Source organism: Physeter macrocephalus, chromosome 14 (assembly GCF_002837175.3).
Source record: "Physeter macrocephalus isolate SW-GA chromosome 14, ASM283717v5, whole genome shotgun sequence".
NCBI classification, from domain to species: Eukaryota; Metazoa; Chordata; class Mammalia; order Artiodactyla; family Physeteridae; genus Physeter; species Physeter macrocephalus.
In genome coordinates, this window is record NC_041227.1 from 11,957,296 (window position 1) to 11,967,137 (window position 9,842).

General features: G+C 51.9%; 1 protein-coding gene across 1 annotated transcript in view; it reads left to right on the top strand.

Moving 5' to 3' along the window:
- The first annotated feature begins 358 nt into the window (after window positions 1–358).
- PREX1 (phosphatidylinositol-3,4,5-trisphosphate dependent Rac exchange factor 1) overlaps window positions 359–9,842 on the top strand; it is a 266,015-nt gene continuing 256,531 nt past the window's right edge. Inside the window, exon 1 of the mRNA XM_024128382.3 lies at window positions 359–668. Coding sequence (XP_023984150.1) covers window positions 456–668 — 213 coding nt within the window. The 5' untranslated portion in view covers window positions 359–455. The remainder of the gene's footprint in view (window positions 669–9,842) is intronic.

Genomic DNA, 9,842 nt, shown 5'->3' on the forward strand with positions numbered 1-9,842 from the left:
TCTCCGCGGGGTCCCTCGCGGAAGATTCTCGCCCAAGAGCCCCGGGCGCCCAGCTCAGGCCGAGCCGAGCTTCCGACGTAGCAGCCTAGCGCCGCGGCTCGTCTCCAAGGGGCCCAGTGCGCGCGCGGAGCGCCTCTGCGGCCCGAGCGCGGCGTGGCACTTGGCAGACGCTCCCTTGGCGGCGGGGGAGGCGGCGGCCTGGCCAGCCGTCTGGGAGCCCCGAGGGCCGGCCCCCTCCCTCCCCTCGTCCAGCCTCCGCGCGCTGCCTCCGCCCCCGGCCCGGGCCGCCCGCCCCCAAGTCCCGCCTGCTCGCCCGCCGCGCCATGCGCCGGGCCCGCCGCTGAGCCCGGCCCGCTGGCGCGCCCCGTCCGGGATGGGGTGCCTGGACGCCTGAGTCGCCGCTCGGCGCGACCTCCGCGCGGGGGAAGGAGCCGGTGCCTCGCGGCCGCGCTAGGATGGAGGTGCCCGGCGGCAGCGATCCCAGCGGCGACGGGGCTGGGGACAGTGCCCACCTGGACCCCCGGGCACCCGGCGCCGCTGCGCCCATCTCCGGCCAGTGCGCGGCCGCCCGGGAGTCGGAGCGCCAGCTGCGCCTCCGCCTCTGCGTCCTCAACGAGATCTTGGGTACCGAGAGGGACTACGTGGGCACCTTGCGCTTCTTGCAGTCGGTGAGTGTAGCCCGGGGAGCGCGGGGACAGCCTCCGCTCCGGCCGCCAGCCCCGCTGCGGAGCGCAGGGGCCTCCGGCGCGGGGTGGTCCCCACGACCTGTGGCCACGGCCCCCGGGCGGCGCGAGAATCGCCTCAGACTTGGGGAGGGCGGCCTCCTCCAGAGCTGGGCTGTCGCCTCCCTGGCCGGCCCCGACCCGGGGTCTCCCTCACTCCGTTTCTCCCCACGGCACGCTGCCCTTTTGTCTTTTTCTTTCCCCCTCTCCGCCTTTCAAATAGTTTTAAAATTAGTTACATCCGTGAGGCAGGGTCTCTGGGAGCCAGGCGCCGGGAGCTTGGGCTTCTGCGTTTTTTTTCCCGGGGATTTCTTCGCCACCTAGTGCACCACAGACTACTCATCTAGGACGGGCCCTAGAAATCCCAGAGTCCCTAAGCGCCCAGTACAGTAGGATAAAACCCAAAGCCCGGAGTAGGGACAGAGGTCGACAAAACCCTGGGGTAGGAACCCCTCTTTCCCACGCACACGCTTTTGCTGGAGCTTGGGGACAGTGGGTTTCGAACTCATGACTCCGAGGTTCAGTCCCATCTTCCCCATCCCCAACTCCAAGTTGCAGAACCACATCGTCAGATTCTGTAAAATAACTGAGCGCTTATTATGTGCCAGGCGCTTACGTTTGTCATGAGAAGGTTGAACCTTCACAAGTGGCCCATGAAGTAGGGACGAATATTTCCCTCATTTTTTAGATGGGAGAGTTTAGCTCCAGAGAGGTTGAGTAACTTGCCCAGAATCAAACAACTGGTTAATTGGGGATACCGGATTTTGAACCAGGGCAGTCCCAGCCAGTGCTCCAAACCCCTATTCTCGGCTGCATTTCTTTTTCTGTTTCTTCTTCTTCTTCTTCTTCTTTTTTTTTCTCTGTGAGAGGGAGGAAGGGGCCACTTCCCTACTCTCCTAGGAAGTGAGAAAAGTGGCTAGGGGGTGGGAGTGGGGTGAGCCTTGCTGGAAATTAGGAGACTCCGAGGGCTTTAATCTCCAAGCCTCCTGCTGGGACCTCATTTACTCCCTTCTCTGCTCTAGGAAGTCTTTTAATCCCGATTCAGGAAGGGCTGGTTGGGGGGGGGGGCGGTGGCGGTTGGTGTTTCCTTCAGAAACCCCAGAGCCAGGCTCTACAGCTCCCAGTCTCCGGGGGAAAGAGGGAGACTCTGACATCCTCTGGGGTGCCCCGTGGCTTGGGGGTGCAGCTGAGGCTGTGTGAGGTCCGAGTTTTAACTCAAGGAGGACAGAGCCCTTCTCTCTGTGAAAAGAGGTGTGTGTGTTGAGGGGTGGATGGGCGGGGAGGAGAGTTGTGCAGAGGCATTGAAAACCATTTGGCTAAAGGACCCTTCTAGAAAGGCCTGTGAGAATGAGGCAGGGTTGGCCTTTCTTTCCCATCCCTCCCTCTCTCACAGTTAAATAAAAAGAAAAGAAAAGAAAAGAAAAGAATCTGCTCAGTTTGAAGCTGGCAGTTTCTGAATTAAAGATGTAGACAGCCCTGGTATCTCTGAGCAACGTCAGATTCTAGGGAACTCCTCACTTCTCCTTCTAGCCACTCCCTGCTTCTCAGTCTGGAAGGGAAAGAGGAAAGACAAGCCGATTTTTATATTAATAGGAAAGAAAATATACGTCTTCCTCCCACATCCTTGCTCTGGATGATGTGCCTTTCAGAACAGATAGAGATGGCATTTGGGTTAACTGTGGTTTTAAATTGTCCATGTGTAGAGTCTGAGGAAGCCGGAATGATGGAAATTGACTGGAATCAACCATCCTTATTATTAAAGAAACAGGAAAAAAAAGATTTCTCTACTTCCATATTATCTCCTTGACACTTTGAATTTGCTGAGCTCATTAGTTTTTTTTTTTTGGTCTTTTTTGTATTGACCTGTCAGTTTTGAGATGAGCTGGTTCCGACTTGGACGTCTTGGATCAGTCATGCATATGGTCCTGGCCTCAGTTTCCCCACATGTCAAATGAGGGAAGGGGAATCCAGGCTTTCTTTCTGCCTTGTCCTTTTGGGTGTCCCCAAGCTGGTGCCAGAAACAGACTGGTTGTGTAACCTGACTAGCGGTACCTCGTTTGTGAGCTGTAGGAGACCTCTCTTGTTTGGCTCCATCAGAAATGGTCCCTAAACAACCCAAGATCTTTCAGTTTTGGAACCCAGGGCTTAGAGCTTCACGAACTGCTAATTACCAAGGCTTTCCATGGCAGCGAGGCTGGCAGCTTGCAGGTTGTGATTCTCTCCTGTCTTCCCACTCTCTCCTCCCAGCCTTTATACTTACTAAGGGCTTGTTCCTGCTTGGAAGAATGCTGGGTAATCCCTCCCTGCTTTTAATTCCATGTGGCAGAGGCAGGTCTCGAAGGGTTGCCTTGGCCTCCTTGTGTCCCTTGTTTTAAGGTCCTGTCGCCAGTAGAAATGAAGCCTTTGGGGTAGTCTGAGCATTGTGCGAAATGCAGAAAAGCCAGTTCTAAGTTCCTGCTCTCGAGGAGGGCCAGATTCTAGTCAAGGGTGGCGAAATGGGTGTTTACAGAAATCCAAGTATGAGGCTGGGCTCGAGCCAGACTGCTTGGGGTCGGGTCCTTGGGCTGTGTGACCTTAGGCAAGTGGCTTGACCTTTCTGAACCTCACTTTCCTCATCTGTGAAATGGAGAATGATAATAGATCTTATACGGTTTTTTAGAGGATAAGTGAGTTATACAAATATATATAAAGCACTTAGAACAGTGCCTAGCAGGTAGTAAGGCATTTCTAAATATTAGTTATTACCATTAATTGTTATATGATAATTAAATATTACAGATGATTAAGATTATAGGATTCTAGCATCTAGCAAGCAGGAGTAGTCAGGGAGGGCTGCCTGGAGGAAGTGAGATGTGAGTCAGCGCTGAAAGGAGGACAGGAAGTCTGAGTGAATTTCCTTTTGACCGTCTACACTCCGGAACCAGTGGTTTTGTTTGGTTCCGGGCCCGGGGCTCTCTGGTTCCTCTAGAATCTCCCCATCATTGCCCACCTCCTTCAGGAACTAGATTGCACCTCCTCCCCTATCTCCAATGGGGACTGATGACTTTGGTGCCGTATTTTGTGTGTTTATTGAAGAGTCATGGAAAGGCAAGGACAGCCCTCTTGTATGGATGCTGGATCTCTCTTGGGGGACCCCATAGAGATTGTGGGAGAAAATGCCCCGGGTTTTGGATGAACCTTGGATCTCAACACCTAGAAGCCCCGGCTGTGTTGGGTGCACCGTGTGTACTCTTGGGCAGTATTAATAATGATAATAACAATGACAGTCATTACTGTGTAGGAGCTGACACTGATTCATCGTTTACCCTTCTATCAATTCATTTGATCTTTCCAACATCCCTATGAAGGAAGTGCTATCCTTATCCCCATTGGCAGATGAGGAAACTGAGGCATAGATAGTTTAAGTGAGCTGCCCTGGGTCATGTAGACAGCTGCCCACCCCAGAACTCATGTCCCTAGCCACTTCACAGACTACCTCTGGCTTATAAAGGGCTTGACACCTGCCTTATAAGGGTGGCAAAACTGGGATTCGAACCCAGGTCTCTGTGACCCTTACCCTCTGCCTGTGCTTCCTCTGGTTACTTCCCCTCTGTGACTCCTGTTCTCTCTTCCACACAATGGGCAGAACTTAGAAGAATGGAAACGTCAGGCTGCTGGGTTCCTCCTTTGCACTCCGTGTCTGTTCATGGCGTGAGGGTTGAATGTGGGGCTCTGGAGCCAGGCTGCTGGTGTTCAAATCCTGGCTTTACTCCACACCGCCTGTAGGTGGCCTGGGCAGGTCACCAGCCTACTCTGTGCCTCAGTTTCCCCATCTGTACAATGGGCATAGTACAGCACCTGCTGCATCATAGGGGTGTTGTTGAATCCTCCATGAGTCTGAGGTTAATGCTCTTAGCACTGTACCAGGCACAAGTAGGTGCCCAGAATGCTCTGGTGGCTTTTTGGGGCATGTGCAGCAATGGGGGGCAGTTGAGGTTGTCTCTTGGGGCTCAAAGTCTTCCCCCTTAAAGAGAGGCCGGGTGAGCCTTGAACCCACTTGCCTCTTGGTTGGATTGGTTTGGGGTCTCTGCCTGCAAGGGGGGTGGGGGGTCTGTCGTCAGGGGTAGGTGCCAGTGGGTCCCCTGATGGGTGTGCCATCCAGCCTGGGCAGATGAGCTAAGAGACTCCTGCGTGGGGAGTGAGTGGTCAGCAGCGCCCCCGAAGGACTCCCCTTGGCTGAGGACAGAGACCTGTCACTCTCAGGCACCCAGAGGGTCTGCCTGAGCTGGCTGGGCCAGGGTCCCTGAGGATCAGGGGGTGTGGGCAGAAAGCTCCCAGAATATTTTCTGTGGTTCTGCTTTTTGGGGTTAGGAGACGAAAGCTTTTCTTTTCATTGGAGCTCTGCTTGCCAGAACAAGAAACTGTGTGGTTTTGTGTTGTCACTATTTTTTTTACGATTTTGTAGTCCTAGTCTGACACTAGGGAGCAGTGCTGGGGAGTGGGGATGGGGCGGTACATTTTAAATTCCGCGGTCACTGAAACAGAATGACCTAACCAGTGATGTGGGGGGGGGGGGGGTGATTTCACAAGCTTGTGTTGTGCAAAGTAGGATGCTAAGAAGTTCCGCCTTGGGAAAAACACTAACCATAATATGATGTACGTTGTATGTATAACATTACAGGAGTTTGGAGAAAAAGATGGAAAGATGTGTATCTTGTGAAGAAAAGCAAGCAGAAAGATGAAAAAGGAAAAAATGTTCTAAGAAAGGCTGTTTGTAATGCCCTTTCCACGTAAAATTATGCATATGTATGAGAATATATTTTTTACAAATTGCCGATGGAAGGAATTGTATTTTCAGCATGATTATTAGATGAATGCACAGCAATAGTAATAATAATTTTGCTAACATTTATGTAGTGCTAGATGTTTGTAAGCCCCGTATAAAGCATTCTCTGTGTATCAGCTCAAAAGTTCCAGGTATTATTGTGCTTACCACTTTACAAATGAAACAAAGGCACAGAGAGGCCAAGTCAGTTTCCCAAGGTCACACAGCCTGACCCAGCTGGGATTCAAACCCAGGTAGTCTGGCTGCATAGTCCCCATTCTTTACCGCTACCCTTAACTGCCCCAACATGGTGCTGTGTTCATGACCCAAATTACTGTCTTTGTGAGACCTCTGGGCTGCCCAGGTGGGCAAGAATCAAGCCAAAAGGTCCAAATTATCTGAGCTTCAGGATGCTAGAGGGCCAGGACCAGGCCACTTTGTATTGGGCTGAACATTTTCAGGAAGCAAGTGAAAATTTTGTGCTGTTAAAAACCTAAGCATCAGTTAAGAATTAGATGAGACCCATCTTTTGTGTATTGCAAACAGAGCTACGTACAGGTAAAGCCATAAATAAATTAGACTGTTTTTCTCAGCATGTACGTGTATAGGGAGCACCTGCTGTATATTCCGGGCAGTGTTTTAGGCCACAAAGATGCAGCCGTCAACAGGGCAAACGTGGTCCTTGTCCTTATGAGAAAGGTGACTCAGGGATGCTAGAACTCGTGCATTTGAATGACAGTGCTCTTCAAATAAGCATCGCGGACATCCATTCACTATTATTCTGGTGTTTGCACTTGTGACCATTTCTCTGTCACTGTAAGAAGAGATGAATGGGGTTGGTGTCCCTGGCTTCTGGAGGCTTCAAGGGGCATCTCTTTCTTAGACAGTATCCCGCCTTTATCAGGCCAGTGAGCAGAAGACTGTTGGGCTTGGGGCCACACCCTCAGATTAAGAACCCACATCCTTTCTGCTATACAGCCGCTCCTCTCTTAAAGCTTTTGCAAGAGTTGAGTCTTTGAAGTAAGCCATGCCTTGCTGCAGAACTTCACCTCCCAGATTTTTGTGATTTCTCTTCTTTTTTCCAATAGACACAGGTTCTCTGGCTGGAACCCTAGTGAGAGGTGGGCATCCAGAGTGTGGTGTCCCACTGGCTTTGTTTCGCAGGCACCAGGTGAGGTCAGAGCTGGTTCTTGCCCCAGAATTTAGGAGACGTAGAACTTGCGAGCAAGCCAGGGGGTGGAGGGTCTGAGACCCCGCTGGAGGGACCCCCTGCAGCAGTTGCGGCCCCAAGGGGGAGGTGAGCCCTGGTGAAGGGTGGTGACTCTGCAGCTGGTCAGGGTTCCACCCCGAGAGTTCTGGGGAGGGAGGGCTTGGGGGCCTTCTCTAGGGATTTGTGTTTTAGCCTGGATTCAACATCCTCCTTAAACAGGTTCTACAGGGGGCATTTCCAGCCCTAGTACCTGGTCTGGGGTGACTCCCTCCATCTTCCAACCTTCGACACTATTGACATATTGGGCGGGATTATTCTTTGTTGTGGGGTTGTCCTGTGCATTGCAGGATGTTTAATAGCAGCCTTGGCTTCTACCCACTAGATGCCAGTAGCATCCCCTTCCCCCAGTTGGGACAATCAGAAATGTCTCTAAACTTTGCCACATGTCCCTGGGGACAAAATAGCCCCGGGCTGGGTATCACTGGCTAAAACCTCCTTTGACCACCAGCTCTGCTTTCAGACCATTTTAGGGCATTTACAGGCCTACATAGCCATGTATAGCATTGATGTGTATGTGTTTACATAAATGGCATGGTACGGTTTGTTCTTTTCACTCCGCAGTGTATCTTGGGTTCATGGTTAAGAGCACAGACTCTAGAGACAAATGGCCTGGGTTTGAAACCCAGCCCTGTGACCTTGGACAAGTCCTTTTGCCTCTATGAGCCCTGGTTTCCCCATCTGTAAGATGGTCGTAGCCCTCCTAGGGCGGCTGCAAGAATTGATTGTAGTCATCCATGCACCTGGCACAGCTGAGTGCTGAGGCAGGGTCAGCCTCCCTGAAGTACTTGCCACAGAAGAAAGCCCTGAGGAAGGAGGGAAGCCCTCCAGCCTCCCAGCCGAGTGTGGATTTTTAGGTTTATTTTTATTTTCTCGGCTCTTGGAGGACCAGAAGAGGATCTGCCTGCCCGCCCCTCTTTTGTCTTGTGGTCAGACACACAATCTGTGTTTACCCGCCTGGTTCCTTCCCCAGGGTGGAGCTGACAGCCGATCCCTTGTTTCTGGGCCAGGGGAGGTGAGGCTATTTCAGGCTGGCGGGACTAGGGCCACTGAAGGTTGGTAGAGGCAGGTGGCCAGTTGCCACGGAGATCTGAGGTCTTTTGTCCCCTCGCTGGAGAGGGTGGGTGGCTTCTGCAAGGGGCTACTCCCAGGAGGGGTGAGGCCAGGGTCAGAGCGGGGCGTGGGCAGTCAGTGCTTTCATTCACAAATTCACTTGTTCACTCAATAAATGGACGTTAAGCACCTACTAAGTGCCAGACACTGGGCTAGGTGTTGGCATGTGGCCAGTACAAGATGGACAAGGTTCTTGCCCTCATAGAAACTTCGGACCGTACAAAAAGAGGTCACTTGGGAAAGTGACAAGAGGTGTAATAATGATAAACGAATCCATTGAGGCCCTGCTGTGTGCCAGGTACTATATGAATTATCTCTTTGAACCCTTGCAACAACCCTCTGAAGTAGAGACCATCATTATACCTGTTTTGCAGGTGGGGAAACTAAGGCCCAGAGAGGTTGAGTGACTTGCTCAAGTCCACGCAGTTTGAGAGTGGGTGCACCAGGGAGGAAATAAAATGGGGATATGTTGGTGACAGGGACGGTGGCATCTATTGAGATGGAGTGGTCAAGGGAGGCCTCTCTGAAGAGGTGGCATCTGAGCTGAGTCCTGTGGCAGAGAAGGAACCAGCTGTGGAAAGAGTCGAGAGAAGTGTATTCCAGGTAGAGGGAATGGCATGTGCCAAGGCCCTGAGGCAGGACCATGTTTGGTTTGTTTGAGGAATAGCAAGAGGGCAGGGTGACTGGAGGGGAGGTGAGGTTAGCATGGGCAGCGGGGGCCTGGTGGCATGGGCCTCACATACATGGTGAGCAGTTTGGGTTTGAGTCTTAGTGGGCTGAGGAGCCCCTGGGGGGTGAGATGGCTTCCTGCTTCCCGGGAGGGAGGGGGCACCCCTTGTTTTCTGTTCAAGAAACTGATTTGTACGATTAAAAACTGTTAGGTGGCACCTTGGACTCCACCCTCCACTCACAGCCATCATAACAGCACTTTACCTGGTGTCAGCTCTCACCCCTGCCCGTGGGGGAAATGTCTTTTTCAGACCCACTTCACAGATGAGGAAAACTGAGGCACAGAGGGTAGCTTGCCCAGGGACACACCATCTGGAACTGGCCGTCGCCTCCTCTGCTCTCACCCTTGCCTCCCACGGTCTGTTCACCATACACAGCCCGAGGAGTCTAGTTAGCACTGAAGTTAGGTCATGCCGCTGCACCGCTCAAAGCCCTCCTGTGGCTGCCACTGCCCTCAGAGTAAAAGCCACGTCCTTAGAGTGGCCTGGAAGGTCCTGCATGTTCTGCCCCTGTCACTTCTCCCATCCCTCTCCTAGTCATCTTTTTTTCTCATACAGTTTTTTTTCTTTAATTGAGATGTGATTCACACATGGTAAATGTTACCCCCTAAAGCGTTCAATTCTGTGGTTTGGGGTGTATTCACAAGTTGTGCAATCATCACCGCCATCTAATTCCAGAATCTCCTGTTGCTCTCAGTCCCTCCCTCACTTCCCTCCAGCCACATTGGTCCTTTCTCAGATGCACCTGGCATGCTCGTGCCTCAAGGTCTTCTCACTTGTTCTTTCTGGAATGCTCTTCCTCCAGTATCCCTGTGGTTCACTCCTTCAGGCCTCTGCTCAAACGTTGTGGTCTCCATGAGGTGTTTTCTGACCACCCCCCACTTCTAATTAGAAATTGTACTCCACCCCCACTCACCACTTCCTGTCTTCTTTTCTCTGGGTGGTTTTTAATTTACTCTCTCTCTCCAGCACCAAGAACAATGCCCAGCACATAGTAGGTCCTCATTAAATATTTGTTGAATGAAGGGAAAAAAAAGCCTCTCCTCTGTATCCATGTTTATATATTTTTTAAATAATGTGATTATCTTGATTTATATAACTGCTAAATATATATATATATATTTTTTTTTGCGGTACGCGGGCCTCTCACTGTTGTGGCCTCTCCCGTTGCGGAGCACAGGCTCCGGACGCGCAGGCTCAGCGGCCAT